The 19,572-nt window shown below is 45.4% G+C and overlaps 1 protein-coding gene across 1 annotated transcript in view; it reads right to left on the bottom strand.

The window, feature by feature from the left end:
* LOC120978606 (inter-alpha-trypsin inhibitor heavy chain H3-like) overlaps positions 1 to 19,572 on the bottom strand; it is a 135,755-nt gene that overhangs the window by 103,088 nt on the left and 13,095 nt on the right. The window contains exons 3-5 of the mRNA XM_040406851.1: positions 13,577 to 13,594; positions 10,430 to 10,596; positions 9,676 to 9,780 (exon numbers count right to left, since the gene is read on the bottom strand). Of these exons, the coding sequence (XP_040262785.1) occupies positions 9,676 to 9,780; positions 10,430 to 10,596; positions 13,577 to 13,594 (290 nt within the window). The remainder of the gene's footprint in view (positions 1 to 9,675; positions 9,781 to 10,429; positions 10,597 to 13,576; positions 13,595 to 19,572) is intronic.

The following is a 19,572-nucleotide window of genomic DNA, read 5'->3' as shown; positions in this document are numbered from 1 at the left end:
ATTTCCCACGGAATCGTTCAGCTCTCCGTATCCCAAATTCTGGAGAGGAAGAGGAAGTACCCCCCTACCCACCTGCGATCCCTAGCCCTGAATGCCAGCATTTCTAAATTACTGGCCATTGAAATGCTGTCATTCCGTCTGGTGGAGACGGAGAGTCTTATATCTTGGCAAAAGACAACTTTTCCTATTTTCTCTCACCCAGCATGGGTATATGTAAAATGACACCCCAAAACACATTCCCCAACTTCTCCTGAGTACGGCGATACCACATGTGTGACACTTTTTTGCAGCCTAGATGCGCAAAGGGGCCCACATTCCTTTTAGGGGGGCATTTTTAGACATTTGGATCCCAGACTTCTTCTCACGCTTTAGGGCCCCTAAAAAGCCAGGGCAGTATAAATACCCCACATGTGACCCCATTTTGGAAAGAAGACACCCCAAGGTATTAAATGAGGAACATGGCGAGTTCATAGAATTTTTTTTTTTTTGCCACAAGTTAGCGGAAATTGATTTTTGGGGGGTTTTTTCTCACAAAGTCTCCCTTTCCACTAACTTGGGACAAAAATTTCAATCTTTCATGGACTCAATATGCCCCTCAGTGAATACCTTGGGGTGTCTTCTTTCCAAAATGGGGTCATTTGTGGGGTGTTTGTACTGCCCTGGCATTTGAGGGTCTCCGCAATCATTACATGTATGGCCAGCATTAGGAGTTTCTGCTATTCTCCTTATATTGAGCATACGGGTAATGAGATTTTTTTTTTTCGTTCAGCCTCTGGGCTGAAAGAAAAAATGAACGGCACAGATTTCTTCATTCGCATCGATCAATGTGGATGAAAAAATCTCTGCCAAATAAAAAAAAGGAGGGGAAAGGCGTCTGCCAGGACATAGGAGCTCCGCCCAACATCCATACCCACTTAGCTCGTATGCCCTGGCAAACCAGATTTCTCCATTCACATCAATCGATGTGAATGAATAAATCATTGCCGGGATTTTTTTTTTTTATATATATACAAAGTGTTTGCCAAAGCATATGAACACCGCCACCTCCTCAGCTCATATGCCTCGGCAAACGTATCTTTTACTGCTGAGGAGAAATCTCGTCTTGCAGCGCCGCATACACCGACTTGCGTGTAATCTGACAGCAGCGCAATGCTTCTGTCAGAATGCACATCAGTGCTGCAGCTAGTCGATCGGTTGGTCCACCTGGAAGGTAAAAAAAACAAAACCAAAAAGAAAAAACCAGGCCGCAAAGCAATAAATTTATTAACTTTATAATAACTTTTGAACAGAACATAGAAACTTTTTTTAACTTTTTGAACTGAACGTTAACTTTTTTACTTACCGGTAATTTTTTTTTTGTTTCGTTTTTTTTTTACCTTTTATAGGACAAACCTCTCCTTCCCTATGGGACAATGTGCAAAGCGCAAATCGCCCAAAGATGTGGCGAAGTACATTATGCACTTTATCCCAGGTGAAAGGAGAGGTTTGCAGCAGCTGTGAGTAAAAGGGCCCTAATAGCCCTGTGTGTTGTCATGTCCTGTGAAATGCAATCCCTATGCTAAGTGTACCTGGGTGTGGTACTTCCGGAAACACTCTCCAAAGCATAGGGCAGGGTGGTCAGGACAGTCAGGACAGAAATAGCGGGTGTCACGCCTTATTCCACTCCTGCTACAGACACGGATACAGGAGGTTCTCGATGATCTCTTCCTGAAATTTGAGGAAGGATCCTGTTCTCCCAGCCTTACTGTAGAGAACAAAACTATTATAGGCAGCCAATTGAATTAAATATACAGACACCTTCTTATACCAGCGTCTGGTGCGTCGGGAAACTAAATAGGGAGCCAACATCTGGTCATTGAAGTCCACCCCTCCCATGAGCGCATTATAGTCGTGGACTGAGAGGGGCTTTTCAATGACACGGGTTGCCCTTTCAATTTGGATTGTCGTGTCTGCGTGAATGGAGGAGAGCATGTAAACGTCACGCTTGTCTCTCCATTTCATCGCGAGCAGTTCTTCGTTACACAAGGCAGCCCTCTCCCCCCTTGCAAGACGGGTGGTAACGAGCCGTTGGGGGAAGCCCACGCGACTAGTTCGCGCGGTGCCACAGGCGCAAATCTGTTCTAGAAACAAATGCCTAAAGAGGGCCACACTTGTGTAGAAATTGTCCACATAAAGATGGTACCCCTTGCCAAATAAGGGTGACACCAAGTCCCAGACTGTCTTCCCACTGCTCCCCAGGTAGTCAGGGCAACCGACCGGCTCCAGGGTCTGATCTTTTCCCTCATAGATCCGAAATTTGTGGGTATAGCCTGTGGCCCTTTCACAGAGCTTATACAATTTGACCCCATACCGGGCACGCTTGCTTGGGATGTATTGTTTGAAGCCAAGGCGCCCGGTAAAATGTATTAGGGACTCGTCTACGCAGATGTTTTGCTCGGGGGTATACAAATCTGCAAATTTCTGGTTGAAATGGTCTATGAGGGGCCGAATTTTGTGGAGCCGGTCAAAAGCTGGGTGGCCTCTGGGACGGGAGGTGGTGTTGTCGCTAAAATGCAGGAAACGCAGGATGGTCTCAAAACGTGTCCTGGACATAGCAGCAGAGAACATGGGCATGTGATGAATCGGGTTCGTGGACCAATATGACCGCAATTCATGCTTTTTAGTTAGACCCATGTTGAGGAGAAGGCCCAGAAAAATTTTAAATTCGGAAACTTGGACTGGTTTCCACCGGAAAGACTGGGCATAAGAGCTTACCGGGTTGGCGGATATAAATTGAGTGGCATACCGATTTGTTTCTGCCACGACTAAGTCCAAGAGCTCCGCAGTCAAGAACAGCTCAAAAAATCCCAGGGCCGAACCGATCTGAGCTGTCTCAACCCAAACTCCAGACTGGGCGGTGAAAGGGGGAACTACAGGTGCGGCTGAAGTTGGTGACTGCCAATCAGGGTTTGCCAGCACCTCAGGGACTCTAGGGGCTCTACGGGCCTGTCTGCGCAGTGGCTGCGACGGGGTAACTAGTGCACGTGCCACCGTACCAGCTTCAACTGCCCTTCTGGTGCTCGCCACGTCACCATGTTGTACGGCAGTGCTGGTACTAGGTCCAGGGAGGGCTGCGCTGCTGGTGTATGCCTCACCACGTGATCCGGCAGCGACAGCCCCACTCTGCTGCTCTTGAAGCGGATCCTGCATAACCTGTGGTCTAGCGACACGGGGCCGGGTACGCCTGGTGCTGCCAGGGACCTCCACCTCCTCGTCCGAACTTTGGGTCAGAGAGCCACTGCTTTCCACAGGTTCATATTCTGACCCGCTAGATTCGTCAGATGAGGGTTCCCACTCCTCATCCGACTGGGTCAGAATCCTGTAGGCCTCTTCAGAAGAATACCCCCTGTTTGACATTTTGGACTACTAAATTTAGGGGTATTCCCTGAGACTACCCAAGAAAAAAAGCAAGCCTGTCTTACAAAGGGGAGGCTAGCGAAGTACCGGAGGCCGCTGCGGTTGATAAAAAATATCAAAACTGATTTTTTTTATCGCCGCAGTGCGTGTAAAATGAATGTGCAGTGATCAAAAAATATATATTTTTTGTCACTGCGGTGGGGCGGGCGTGGGTGAACGCACGTGTGGGCGACCGATCAGGCCTGATCGGGCAAACACTGCGTTTTGGGTGGAGGGCGAACTAAAGTGACACTAATACTATTATAGATCTGACCGTGATCAGTTTTGATACTATACTATAAAAGTACAAATGCTGATTAGCGATACGCTAATCAGCGAATCAGTGACTGCGGTGCGGTGGGCTAAGCGCTAAACGATCGCTAACTACCTAACCAAGGGGCCTAAACTATCCTAAAACCTAACAGCCAATACTAGTGAAAAAAAAAAGTGACAGTTTACACTGATCACTTTTTGTCTTTCACTAAGTGATTGACAGGGGGCGATCAAGGGGTTAATTTGGATGATGGGGGTGATGGAGGGTGATCTGGGGCTAAGGGTAGTGTTTGGTGGGTACTCACAGTGATGTCTGCTCCTCTGCTGGAACCAACCGACGAAAAGGACCAGCAGAGGAGCAGAGAAGCCATATAACAGATCATATTTACTAATATGATGAGTTATCTGGCTTTTGATTAGATTTTTTGAAAATCGCCAGCCTGCCAGCCACGATCATTGGCTGGCAGGCTCGTGACGAAATACTTCTTTAACTTTTGCCGGCCCGCGATGCGCATGCGCGGGCCGGCAATGCCCGAAATCTCGCATCTCGCGAGAGGACGCACCGGCGCGTCCACCCAGAGTAACAGGACCGCCGCAAAGACGCAATCCTGCATACGGCGGTCCTGAGGAGGTTGAAAGGCTGCACAGCAGCCAATCAACAAGCGGTTAACTGTCTGACCTTAGAAGCCATCACAGCCATGCCTACTAATGGCAAGGCTTTGATTGGCCAGAGCAGCATGTGACCCAGGCTCTATATAAGCTTGAGCCACGTAGCGCTGCACATCACTCTGCTGTTAGAAGTGTAGGGAGAGGATGCTGCTGGACTTGTGATTTCAAGGAGAGAATCTAACTCAGCGATCTACAGATAAATAGTTGTGTGGGTGCAGGGCACAATCGTTTCACCCTGCCCTGAGGCCATTGACCAAAAAAAAATAGCTTTTATAATTCTGTTAGTTAGGTGGGTGGCGGCGGACATTTTATGCAAGCTCAGTGCACCAGCACTGCATCTGAGCTTTTGAGACATTGCAAATCACCATTTTTTTTTGGGCAGACTACAACATCTGGATTAGTCAGTGTGCAATTTAAGCTAGAAATACACCCATCATTTTCTGGGGTTTGAAAAACACACTTTTTTGACAAAAAACTAAATTTTCAGGCCTTGCAGCATCAGCACGTGTGAAATTACAGGCTTATATACTGCTGTCAAATTCAGTTGTTAAATAAACACTCGTTTAGGCACAAAAAATTTAGTTGGTAGCCTTTGATGCAGATGTCATTGTGAGATACACCCTTAATACATTTGGGTTACATTCAGAGATTTTAAATACCGCCATTTGGTGCACCAATATTTAATTTAGGCCTACACTGGTTCAGGCCCTGTGAGATACTCCCTATACATACAGGGGTTTAATTCAGCCATTTGAAATACAGCCATTTTGGGCAAAGAAATATTTACTTCAGGCCCTGTGAGATACTCCCTTTACATACTGTCATTCTATTCTACTAACACCCATTTAGGGCAAGATCCTAAATTCGAAAAAAAAATGAGGAGCGCGTCAAATAAGGGACGTGGCCCAGGTCGTGGTGCTGCTGGTGGAGCTCCTGTTGCAGGGAGAGGACGTGGTCGATCTGTGCCAGCTACACGCACAAGTGAAACTCCTTCCTCAGGTGCAAGTAGGCGACAGAAACTGCAGCGGTATTTGGTCGGGCCTAATGCGGCTCTACGAATGGTAAAGCCTGAACAAGTACAGGCGATAGTAGATTGGGTTGCTGACAGTGGATCCAGTTCCTTCACATTGTCTCCCACCCAGTCTCCTGCTGAAAGATCAGAGTTGGCACCTGCAGCCAATGTCTATCTGTCTTTCACCTCACCCCCTTGCAAATCAGCCAAGCAGTCTGAGCCCCAAGTCATGCAGCAGTCTCTTCTGCTTTTTGATGACTCTGTTAACAGGGTTTCCCAGGGCCATCCACCTAGCCCTGCCCCAGAAGTGGAGGAGATTGAGTGCACCGATGCCCAACCACTTATCTTTCAAGATGAGTACATGGGAGGACCATCACAGCACGTCTCGGATGATGACGAAACACAGGTGCCGACGGCTGGGGCTTTCTGCAGTGTGCAGACCAACAAGGAAGTCAGGGGTGAAGACTGGGTGGAAGATGATGTGGAGGACGATGAGGTCCTTGACCCCACATGGAATCAAGGTCATGCGAGTGACCTATGTAGTTCAGAGGAAGAGGCGGTGGTCGCACAGAGCCACCAGCACAGCAGAAGAGGGAGCAGGGTGCAAAAGCGGAGCGGCCGTCTTCTAGACAGTACGCCTCCTACTGCCCACCGCAGCAAGGGACCGAGCACACCAAAGCCAGCTCCAAGGCGTTCCCTGGCGTGGCAGTTCTTCACACAATGTGCTGACGACAAGACACGAGTGGTTTGCATGCTGTGCAATCAGAGCCTGAAGCGAGGCATAAACGTTCTCAACCTGAGCACAACCTGCATGACCAGGCATTTAAGTGCCTCTGGAGTAACAATGCCACCTGGCACCCCGCAAACAGAGGATCTGCCAGCAACACCACCACCTGGGTCACCAAGCATCTCCACAATGTCCCATGGAAGCGTTCAGCTCTCCATATCCCAAACGCTGGAGAGGAAGAGAAAGTACCCCCCTACCCACCTGCGATCCCTAGCCCTGAATGCCAGCATTTCTAAATTACTGGCCATTGAAATGCTGTCATTCCGTCTGGTGGAGACGGATAGTTTTAAAGGCCTTATGGCGGTGGCTGTCCCACAGTACGTCATGCCCAGCCGCCACTACTTTTCAAGGCGAGCCATCCCTTCCCTTCACAACCAAGTAGGGGACAAAATCAGGTGTGCACTGCTCAACGCTATCTGTGGCAAGGTGCACCTGACTACGAATACGTGGACCAGTAAGCACGGTCAGGGCCGTTATATATCCATAACAGCACACTGGGTAAATGCAGTGGCGGCTGGGACTGAGGCGGATAGCAGTTTGGCGCATGTCCTTCCACCACCGAGGATTGCAGGGTTCAGTTTGCCTCCTGTTGCTTCCTCCTCCTACTCGGCTTCCTCATCCTCTACCAGCTCCTCATCCGGTCAGCGTAACACCTTCACCACCAACTTCAGCACAGCCAGGGGTAAACGACAGCAGGCAGTTTTAAAACTTATCTGTTTCAACCCCACACCGCGCAGGAGCTGTGGACGGGCCTTGAACAACAGACCGATGAGTGGTTTGTGCCAGTTAGCCTCAAGCCCGGCCTGGTGGTGTGTGATAATGGGCGAAATCTCGTAGCAGCTCTGGGACTAGCCGGTTTGATGCACATCCCTTGCCTGGCGCATGTGCTGACAAGCGCAGCCGCCTGTCCACAGCCAATGTGGACAAGCTCACGTTCATTAAAATGAACCAGGCATGGATCCCACAGGACTTGTCCGTACCTTGTGCAGAATAGACATGTATACCGGCAGTAAGCAGCCATTGTTATACTGCAGCGCAATTGCTCATGTTTGTATTTTGGATATTTCACAGTCTCTTTTTGAGTGTACCTTAATTTTACAAAATTAAATTAAAGCCAACACAGGTTTTTGGTTATCTCGTCCTCCTCCACCGCCGCTTCCACCTACTCCGTTACGTCCACCACCTCCTTAAACTCCTACTCCATATGGAACTCCACCTCATAAATCCTTTTTTTTTTTTGTACGTGTTTTATTTTATATCATTTCACTACTTTGTCATTTACAATTTTTGGGTGTATAGTACCACTGCTATACCTGGTAGGCCGTTTAAAAAAAATAAAAAAATAATTGTCATTAACATTTTCTGGTGAAATTAACCAATTTTTGGGTGTATAGTACCACTGCTATACCTAGTAGGCCGGTTAAAAAAATATATATATTTGTCAGTTACATTTTCAGTTGAAATTCAACAATTTTTGGGTGTGAAGTACCACTGCTATACCTAGTAGACAGGTTAAACAATAAAAAAAATGGTCTGTTATATTTTATGGTGAAATTCACTAATTTTTGGGTGTGATGTACCACTGCTATACCTAGTAGGCCGGTTAACAAAAAAAAAAAAATTGTCAGTTACATTTTCTGGTGAAATTCATAAATTTTTTGGTGTGAAGTACCACTGCTATACCTATTAAACCGGTAAAAAAAAAAAAAAAAAAAACATTTTTCAGTTACATTTTAGGGTCAAATTCACCAATTTTTGGGTGTAATATACCCCTCCTCTACCTAGTTGGCAGCTTAATAAATTTCAATAATTTTTATTTTACATTTTTGGGTGACAATTTTCTCACGCTCCCTCCCTGGAACCCTGATTCCCCGCCACCCGTAATCACCATGGTAGGCGCATAAAAGAACATCGAAAGTTGATAGAGCAGATATCAAATTGGATCGTGAACATCACGGGGACGTGCGACTTGGTGGGGCAGTAAGTATGCACACGACTACACGAACTAACTTACAGGGGTCAGCCCCTGCAACTTCTGGGTCTCCAAATTGGGCACATGGCCTGAGCTTGCCCTTTACGCCTTGGAGGTGCTGGCCTGCCCTGCAGCCTGTGTATTGTCTGAACGTGTGTTTAGCACGATTGGAGGGTTATATTTCCAAATGTTTTGGGGTGTACCCTAATTTAAAAAAATAAAAATACATTTTAAAACAAAAAGCAGTGTAGGCTACTTCCTCCGCCACTTCCACCTATACCGCCACATCCACTGCCTCCTCAACCTTCTACTCCATATGGACCTGGTCCTCCTAGATCAAGATTATTATTTTATATTTTTACGTATTTTATGTTATTTAAAGTCCTTTCCCTATCCACATTTGTTTGCAGAGCACTTGCCATGCTCTTAACCACATTTTGACGACATTTGCAGCCATCTAGCCCTTTCCATGAAATTTTTACAGCTATTTTAGTGCTCAAAAGTTCGGGTTCCCATTGACTTCAATGGGGTTCGGGGTCAAGTTCGGGTCCCGAACTCTAACCGTCGAACCCGAACATTCAGGTGTCCGCTCAACTCTAGTTATCTGTTTGTCTAGCTGTGTGAATTGGACTTTTTTCTTTCACTTTGTGCTGGTCAACTAATAACCCTTATCTCTAATTTGCTAAGAGGTCATAAACATTTATTTAAGCCACATGCTTATCAGTAAGGCCCCTTTCACACGAGCGAGTTCTCCGCGCGGGTGCAATGCGTGATGCGAACGCACTGCGCCCGCACAGAATCCGGACCGATTAATTTCAATGGGTCTGTGTACATGTGCGTTGGTTTTCACACATCACTTGTGCGTTGCGTGAAAATCGCAGCATGTTCTATATACTGCGATTTTCACGCAACGATGGCCCCATAAAAGTGAATGGAGCTGCGTGAAAATCACATTGCATCCGCAAGCAAGTGCGGATGCGATGCGTTTTTCACTGATGGTTGCTAAGAGATGTTTGTAAACATTCAGTTTTTTTATCACACGCGTGCAAAACGCATTAAATCGCATTGCACCCACGCGATAAAAACTGAACAACTGAACACGATTGCATACAAGACTGAATGACTTTGTTTGAAATATCGTGCATTTTTCACGAAACACATTCACAATGCATCCAGACCTAATCCACACATGCTCGTCTGCAAGAGGCCTAAGATAAGAACTGAGTTATAATGACTGTTTATAAGGTCAGAGAGCAGAGATAAGGGGCCCATCAGATTAGCTCGCTGACGGAAGAGAAATAAAATTCAGATCCCTCTGTTAGAGCATCTCAGCTCTGTACAAAAAAATGGGCTCCATATTTGTAATAAAGACCAATTTAAAAAAAGATTTTTAGCTCAAAAAATGAGAACAATGCAATAATAAAAAAAAATGTCCCCAAAGATGTACTTGGCCTTTAATTATTTCCACCTTCCATCTAGGAATGTATCCAAAATATGTTGACTGCACACAAGAGAAATAACATTTACCTGACTAGTCCGGCTGTTTGACCCCTTGATACAGCTTTTTCATACTGTTTCTTAGCAGCTTCCTTTTCCTTAATTACTCCTGGATACGTTACTCCATCTATTGTCCTGTATTAACCAATAAAATTAGTATTTACATGTATGGAACACTCATTAATACTAACAATGCCTTTTCTTTAAAGGGGTCGTTCACCTTCGGGGAGACCCCCGCCCCCTCAAACACACACACACATTGCTACAGCAAGGCAGCGGGGGACTGAAGAAGCCGGAACCCAGCAGCTGGGAGCAGGTTAGTATGTTTCCCTCTGCAGGTCAGGTGACCTGTGTGTGTGGGAAGGGGGAAGGGGGGGGGTCTGGAAGAAGGGCTCCCAAAGGTGAACAACCCCTTTAAATGCCTCCAATAAAAGAGACTGAAGATGTGTCAATGAATTGGGGTCTGTTCTTTTGCAGCTTATCTCATCTGTCAGTATCGAGCACAGGCAAGTAGCTTTCCATTTTCAGCAAAAAGAATAAATACATTTTCAATGGAGATAAGCCTCCTTTTGTAATCTTGACACCAATTAAATTTCCAATGACATATCAAAAAAAGTTAATGACCAGAACCATGTCTTTAATCTAAGGGAACACTTTTGATAATATTATCCAATGACCAACCTTATAGTCTGGTGGTCTCAATTTCTAACATAGATGACATTTTGATACCATATTGATACCCAAATATTGCCCAAAAAAAACACAGTAAAAATATAGTACTTACATACTGAAATTTGTAATAAAAGCTGTTTTTGGCAGATCCACATTAAAGAAGGCTTCTTTGGACACGTTGGCTCGATTAACAGCTCTGCTTGTGATGACATTATGGGCAAAGCGAGATGTCACCTGACTGTTGATAATTATACTGTAGACTTCTATATCATCTACTGGCTGCAGGACACAACATGGATGGATGTGTGTAAGTTATTTTTATGTCCAGAAATTAACAGGGTATTCTCATCTTAGAAATCTGTGGCACAGGATGTGCCATTAGTATCTGATAGATGTGGGTCCCACCTCGGAGACATACACTTATCTCCAAAACAGAGGTCCAGCCTGGTGATCTGGATTCCGCCCACCATGTCCAGGTAAGAAAGACTGAAGACTGGCCTAGTGTGTCCATGGCACATTCCACTAATTTCTATGGGAGTTACAGAAACATCCAAGGGTCCATGTTAAGCTGTTTCCATAACTCCAACAGAAATGATCGGGAAGAGCCTCAGGCTTCTTACCAAGCAGGGTCCCAGTTCTGGAGACAGATGCGGGTCCCATCTTTGGGACCTATACCTATCAGATGTTTATGGCATATCATGTAAAAGTAATTACTTCATAAATATTTACGATAAGAAAACCCATTTTCATGTATAGGGTTTCTTGACTTATGTTTATTCTGTAAAAGTATACATTGCATGTATATAGAATGACATTGCAGTAGTTTTAGTCAAGTGAGCTGCTGTGACATCACATGTGGGTTTCAGTCAGGTGAGCTGTGACATCACATGTGGGTTTCAGTCAGGTGAGCTGTGACATCACATGTGGGTTTCAGTCAGGTGAGCTGTGACATCACATGTGGGTTTCAGTCAGGTGAGCTTCTGTGACATCACATGTGGGTTTCAGTCAGGTGAGCTGCTGTGACATCACATGTGGGTTTCAGTCAGATGAGCTGCTGTGACATCACAAGTAGATTTCAGTCTTGTGAGCTGTGACATCACAAGTATGCTGTTATGGCATCACAAGCTGGCTTCAGTCTCATAAGCTACTGTGACATCAAAATTGTGTTTCTGTCAAGTAAGCTGCTGTGACTTCACAAAATGGGTTTGAGTCATTGGCTGTCAGATTATGTGACATCATAAGCATGTTCAAGTGAAGTAAACCGATGTAACATTACAAGTGGATTCTAGACAGGTAACATGTTGTGACATCACGTCTATCACTCAGGTAAGCTGCAGTGGCATCATCACTGTTTTTTTCAGGTAAGCTGAAACAAGATTATTCCAGTGAGGTAAGCAACTGTGACATCACATGTCTCTGATAGGTAAGCTGATGTGAAATCACAACTGCTATGTGTGATATAATAAGAGCATATCTGTTAGGAAAGCTGCGTTGACAACAGGTCTACTGTGACATCACAAGAGTGCTTCAGTCAGATAAATTATTGTGATATCACAACTGGTTTCAATCAGGTAAGCTAAGTTATGAACCTATAAGTACCATCAAATTAGCAGTAAATTACGTAATTAATTTAAAATAATAATTAAATAATACCATAAATAGAATGAATACAATTATTAATAATAATAATAATAATAATAAAATTTATTATTTTCTTGCACATGCACCCTCTGTTGCTGTGACCCAGTTAGCTTTATTTATTTTTTTAAATTCCATGAATAGTTTTAGTATACACTCTAGTATAAAACAGAAGACCCAGAAATACTGAATATGATAGAAGAATACAAGCTATTTTGTTCCATTCAGGACTGAGGCATAATCTTGAGAATGAGGGTAGGGGGGAGGCATTACTAATTTGCATACATCCCAGGGGCAACATATTGTATGTAGATATACATAGTGTACATACAGTATATTGTGAGATTACTTGGGATCGCCCTTGCTGGGGTCAGAGGAAAGGTGTCTCTTTTCATCCAAATCAGGCCAACAGCAAAGAATAGGTGTGAGCTGCCACTTGGTCAAGCTTTATTGATGCATAAAATTAAACACAATAGCAGTAAAAATATCAAATCCAAATCCAGGTAGGACAAAAACCTGATGTGAGCACAGCCTTAAAGGGGTTGTCCAAGTTATATTTATTGATGACCTATCCTCAGGATAGGTCATCAATATCAGATCGGCTGGGGTCCGACACCTGGCACCCCCCGCCGATCAGCTGTTTGAAGAGAAGGTGCGCGTCGTGCCAGCGCAGCCTTCCCTTCATTGTTTACCTGCTCGCCGTTGCATCTGCAGCAGTGAGCAGGTGTAATTACACCCAAGCAGTCCCATTCATTTAAATGGTACGGATCCATACACTTGTATAGGAGCGATCCGTCTTATTGAAATGAATGGGACTGCTTGGGTGTAATTACACCTGCTCACTGCTGCAGATGCAACGGCGAGCAGGTAAACAATGAAGAGGAGGCAGCGCTGGCACGGCGCTCACCTTCTCTTCAAACAGCTGATCGGCGGGGGTGCCGGGTGTCGGACCCCAGCCGATCTGATATTGATGACCTATCCTGAGGATAGGTCATCAATAAATCTAACTTGGACAACCCCTTTAAGGGCCCTTTACACTGCCCGATGTTCAGGCAGATAGTCGTTAACGAGCATTCATACGAATGCTCATTAGCAATAATCTGTTGTTGTAATGGCGCCGCCAATTACACAATGAACGAGTGAAACGCTCATTCATTGGGTAATATGGTCGTTGGTGCAGACACCTAAAGCATTGTTTGCCAGTAGCAGATCGTGCCGTCTAAACAGCCTCAGCTGCCGGCAAACAATGATTCTGTATGGGGATGAGCGATGGCATTAATGATCGCAACCCCCTATACTGTGGAGGAGATCTCTATATAACGTCTCTTTCAATGATGATCAGGCTTCCATGATAATCATCCGCTCCATCAAGCCAGGTTAATGGGCCTGTACTCGCACTTGATTCCCTGCTTTTCTGATTCTTTTAAGTAGTCGCACTCTGTATTAATAAATTAAATACCTTCCATATGACTATTTGCTATAGCTTCATATAGGAAAGGAATCTTGGAAAAATATGACTCCCTTTCACAACCAATCTACAACACGTAGATAGACAGACAGAATGGATAGATTAGATAGACAGGATAGATAGTTTTTTTTTCTATTTACTAAAGCATCTTACCTTTCCGATGCTTCTTTTCTGTAAAGCAAAAAGAAACAACAAATTATACTGTGCAATATACTTTTAATTTAGGCTTTGTTCATCTGTGTTGGAGGCACAATTAGGCACCTCTGACGCAGACTCATTTCTGTCATTTTGATGGAAAAATAGCACTGCATGGAACACCTTTAAAGGGCATCTGTCAGCAGATTTGTCCCTATGACACTGGCTGACCTGTTACATGTGCGCTTGGCAGCTGAAGACATCTGTGTTGGTCATATGTGTCTGCATTGATGAGAAAAATTAAGTTTTGATATATGCAAATGAGTCTCTTGGAGCAACAGGGGCGTTGCCATAACACCTAGAGGCTCAGCTCTCTCTGCAACTGCTGGACCCTCTGCACTTTGATTCACAGGGCCAGGCAGTGTAAATGTCATCACGCCTGATCCTGTCAATGTCCAAAGGGTGCTGCAATTACAGAGAAAGCAGAGCCTCTAGGTGTAATGGCAACGCCCCCGTTGCTCCTAGAGGCTCATTTGCATACATTAAATACATGCCTTCAGCTGCTAAGCGCACATGAAACAGGTCAGCCAGTGTCAGAGGGACAAATCTTCTGACAGATGCCCTTTAAAGGTTCTCCATGCAGTGCTATTTTTCCATCAAAATTACAGAAACCTCTTTAGAACCCAAATGACCCTATTATAAGTCAGTGGTATCTGTCAGACACGTATATTAGACAAAGGTTTGCAGGAATAGATAACATGTACACTACATGATGTAAAATCTGAAAATGTTTCACTGGTACAATGCATATCAGAAATACAGTACAATGTGATCCCACTCTTCTGCTTTTAGGTTCGAATATTTTTTTTATTAAAGTTTAGGTATAACATGTCCAATACAATTCAAAAGATAAGGGGAAGGCAGAGTGTTATAACAAGAGATGAAAGTATAAGATAACAATCCCTAAAGTCAGTATTGCACTATGCGATTGTCGGGAGGGAAGCGTTCCCCGGCAATCGCCAGCTCGTTAGTGGAGGAGAACACTGCTATTACAGGGAGTGCAGAATTATTAGGCAAGTTGTATTTTTGAGGATTAATTTTATTATTGAACAACAACCATGTTCTCAATGAACCCAAAAAACTCATTAATATCAAAGCTGAATATTTTTGGAAGTAGTTTTTAGTTTGTTTTTAGTTTTAGCTATTTTAGGGGGATATCTGTGTGTGCAGGTGACTATTACTGTGCATAATTATTAGGCAACTTAACAAAAAACAAATATATACCCATTTCAATTATTTATTTTTACCAGTGAAACCAATATAACATCTCAACATTCACAAATATACATTTCTGACATTCAAAAACAAAACAAAAACAAATCAGTGACCAATATAGCCACCTTTCTTTGCAAGGACACTCAAAAGCCTGCCATCCATGGATTCTGTCAGTGTTTTGATCTGTTCACCATCAACATTGCGTGCAGCAGCAACCACAGCCTCCCAGACACTGTTCAGAGAGGTGTACTGTTTTCCCTCCTTGTAAATCTCACATTTGATGATGGACCACAGGTTCTCAATGGGGTTCAGATCAGGTGAACAAGGAGGCCATGTCATTAGATTTCTTCTTTTATACCCTTTCTTGCCAGCCACGCTGTGGAGTACTTGGACGCGTGTGATGGAGCATTGTCCTGCATGAAAATCATGTTTTTCTTGCAGACTTCTTCCTGTACCACTGCTTGAAGAAGGTGTCTTCCAGAAACTGGCAGTAGGACTGGGAGTTGAGCTTGACTCCATCCTCAACCCGAAAAGGCCCCACAAGCTCATCTTTGATGATACCAGCCCAAACCAGTACTCCACCTCCACCTTGCTGGCGTCTGAGTCGGACTGGAGCTCTCTGCCCTTTACCAATCCAGCCACGGGCCCATCCATCTGGCCCATCAAGACTCACTCTCATTTCATCAGTCCATAAAACCTTAGAAAAATCAGTCTTGAGATATTTCTTGGCCCAGTCTTGACGTTTCAGCTTGTGTGTCTTGTTCAGTGGTGGTCGTCTTTCAGCCTTTCTTACCTTGGCCATGTCTCTGAGTATTGCACACCTTGTGCTTTTGGGCACTCCAGTGATGTTGCAGCTCTGAAATATGGCCAAACTGGTGGCAAGTGGCAGCTGCACGCTTGACTTTTCTCAGTTCATGGGCAGTTATTTTGCGCCTTGGTTTTTCCACATGCTTCTTGCGACCCTGTTGACTATTTTGAATGAAACGCTTGATTGTTCGATGATCACGCTTCAGAAGCTTTGCAATTTTAAGAGTGCTGCATCCCTCTGCAAGATATCTCACTATTTTTGACTTTTCTGAGCCTGTCAAGTCCTTCTTTTGACCCATTTTGCCAAAGGAAAGGAAATTATGCACACCTGATATAGGGTGTTGATGTCATTAGACCACACCCCTTCTCATTACAGAGATGCACATCACCTAATATGCTTAATTGGTAGTAGGCTTTCGAGCCTATACAGCTTGGAGTAAGACAACATGCATAAAGAGGATGATGTGGTCAAAATACTCATTTGCCTAATAATTCTGGACGCAGTGTACATGCAGCGAGCTCCTCCTCAGTATGGGGAAGAGCGGTCATTATGCCATTGCTTGTCTCCATGCTGTATAGTTGTATGCCAGCAGCAGATTGTGATTACACAGCACGATCTGTCGCTGGCAAACGATGATTTATTACACTGCCAAGCATTCCTACGAGCGCTCATTACTGATGATCTGCAGTGTAATACTGGCTTAAGAAAAGCGGGAAAAAAGGCAATAAACATCAAAGGAAAAAATATATAAGTAGCGGTACTGTTGGGAGTTGGGACTCTGTGCAGAGTTCATGCGGGCAACAACATGTCAAAGTTTGGGCATTTCAGGACAACTCCACCAACCATGGAAAGCATGACTCCTGATTAGGGTTGAGCGAACCCGAACTGGTAAGTTCGGGTTCATACCGAATTTTAGGATTTTTGGACCCCGGACCCGAACCCGAACTTTTCAGTAAAAGTTCGGGTTCAGTGTTCGGTGAGTTAATGGCGCTTTTTGAAAGGCTGCAGAGCAGCCAATCAACAAGCGTTTAACTTGTGTGCCCTTAGAAGCCATCACAGCCATGCCTACTAATGGCATGGCTGTGATTGGCCAGTGCAGCATGTGACCCAGCCTCTATATAAGCTGGAGTCACATAGCGCTGCACGTCACTCTGCTCTGATTAGTGTAGGGATAGGATGCTGCTGCTGTGAGGGAGAGAGTAGGACAGAATCTTTAATCTGAAGTGCTTGTTAACTCAGCGATCTACCTAGATTTTGTTTTGTGGGTGCAGTGCACAATCTTTATACCCTGCCCTGAGCCCAGTGACACAGAAAAATAACTTTTATTCGTCTGTTAGTTAGGTGGGCGGCGGCGCACATTTTATGCAAGTTCTGTGCACCAGCACAGCATACGTGCATTTGTGACAATCAAATAGAAGCTTGAAATACTTCAATTATATTCTGTGTTTAAAAATATCACCCATTTTTGGCAAGACCCTCCATCTGGGGCCTATGCCGCATTAGTCAGTGTGCAATTTAAGCTAGAAATACAGCAATAATTTTCTGGGTTTTAAAAAACACCCTTTTTGGGCAAAATACTAAATTTTACAGCCCGGGTTGCATCTGTCAGTGTGAAATACAAATGTTAGATACTGCTGTCATATTCTGTTATTAAAAAAAACACCCATTTTGGGCAAAACACAAAATTTTACAGTCCTTGTTGCATTTTTCAGTGTGAAATACAAGCTTTAGATACTGCTGTCATATTCTGTTATAAAAAAAAACACCCATTTTGGGCCAAATACTAAATTTTCAGCCTTGTCTGCATCTGTCAGTGTGAGATACAAGCTTGAAATACAGCAATAATATTCTGTTATTAAAAAAAACACCCATTTTGGGCAAGATCCTAAATTTGAGAAATATGAGGAGAGCGTCAAATAAGGGACGTGGTGCTGCTGGTGGAGCTCCTGTTGCAGGGAGAGGACGTGGTCGTTCTGTGCCAGCTACACGCACAAGTGAAACACCTTCCTCAGGTGCGAGTAGGCAAAAGAACCTTCAGCGGTATTTGGTCGGGCCTAATGCGGCTCTACGAATGGTGAGGCCAGAACAAGTACAGGCGATAGTAGATTGGGTTGCTGACAGTGCCTCCAGTTCCTTTACATTGTCTCCCACCCAGTCTCCTGCTGAAAGATCAGAGTTGGCACCTGCAGCCGATGTCCATCAGTCTTTCACCTCACCCCCTTGCAAATCAGCCAAGCAGTCTGAGCCCCAAGTAATGCAGCAGTCTCTTCTGCTTTTTGATGACTCTGGCTAGCAGGCTTTCCCAGGGCCAGCCACCTAGCTCTGCCCCAGAAGTGGAAGAGATTGAGTGCACCGATGCCCAACCACTTATGTTTCAAGATGAGTACATGGGAGGACCACCGCAGCACGTCTCGGATGAGGATGAAACACAGGTGCCAACTGCTGTGGCTTTCGAAAGTGTGCAGACCGACAAGGAGGGCAGGGGTAAAGACTGGGTGGAAGATGATGTGGAGGACGATGAGGTCCTCGACCCCACATGGAATAAAGGTCATGCAAGTGACCTGTGTAGTTTGGAGGAAAAGGCGATGGTCGCAGAGATCCACGAGTACAGCAGAAGAGGGAGCATGGTGCAAAAACGGAGCAGCCGTCCCCTAGACAGTACGCCTGCTACTGGCCACCACAGCAAGGGACCGAGCACACCAAAGCCAGCTCCAAGGAGTTCCCTGGCGTGGCAGTTCTTCAGACAATGTGCTGACGACAAGACACGAGTGGTTTGCACACTGTGCAATCAGAGCCTGAAGCGAGGCATAAACGTTCTCAACCTGAGCACAATCTGTATGACCAGGCATCTAAGTGCAAAGCACGAGCTGCAGTGGAGTAGACACCTCAAAAACAAAGAGAGGTCTCTGGCTCCTCCTGCTTCCTCTTCTGCTGCAGTCTCGGCCTCTTCATCCACCCCTGGAGTGACAGTGCCACCTGCCACCCCGCAAACAGAGGATCTGCCAGCAACACCACCACCTGGGTCACCAAGCATCTCCACAATGTCCCACGGAAGCGTTCAGCTCTCAATCTCCCAAACACTGGAGCGGAAGAGGAAGTACCCCCCTACCCACCCACGATCCCTGGCCCTGAATTTTTAAAAAATACTGTCCTTTGAAATGCTGTTATTCCGTCTGGTGGAGATGGAGAGTCTTAAAAGCCTTATGGCGGAGGCTGTCACACAGTACGTCGTACCCAGCTGCCACTACCTTTCTAGGCGTGCCATCCCTTCCCTGCACAACCAAGTAGGGGACAAAATCAGGTGTGCACTGCGAAACACCATCTGTGGCAAGGATGGCCAAACTACGGATACGTGGGCCAGTAAGCACAGTCAGGGCCGTTATATCTCCATAACAGCACACTGGGTAAATGCTGTGGTGGCTGGGCCTAAGGCGTATAGCAGTTTGGCGCATGTCCTTCCACCACCGAGGATTGCAGGGCGCTTCAGTTTTCCTCCTATTGCTTCCTCCTCCTACTCCGCTTCCTCATCCTCTACCAGCTCCTCATCCGGTCAGCGTAACACCTTCACCACCAACTTCAGCACAGACAGGGGTATACGACAGCAGGCAGTTTTAAAACGTATCTGTTTGGGGGACAAACCCCACACCACGCAGGAGCTGTGGATGGGAATGGAACAACAGACCGATGAATGGTTGGATCCAGTGAGCCTCAAGCCTGGCCTGGTGGTGTGCGATAATGGGCGAAATCTCGTAGCAGCTCTGGGACTAGCCGGTTTGACGCACATCCCTTGCCTGGCGCATGTGCTGAATTTGGTGGTGCAGAGATTCCTTAAAAATTACCCCGATATGTCAGAGCTGCTGCATAAAGTGCAGGCCGTCTGTGCGCACTTTTGGCGTTCTCACCCTGCTGCTGCTCGCCTGTCAGCGCTGCA

This window comes from Bufo bufo, chromosome 9 (assembly GCF_905171765.1).
Source record: "Bufo bufo chromosome 9, aBufBuf1.1, whole genome shotgun sequence".
Classification (NCBI taxonomy): Eukaryota; Metazoa; Chordata; class Amphibia; order Anura; family Bufonidae; genus Bufo; species Bufo bufo.
The sequence above is the reverse complement of the archived record's forward strand: the minus strand, read 5'-3'. Positions and strand labels throughout refer to the sequence as shown.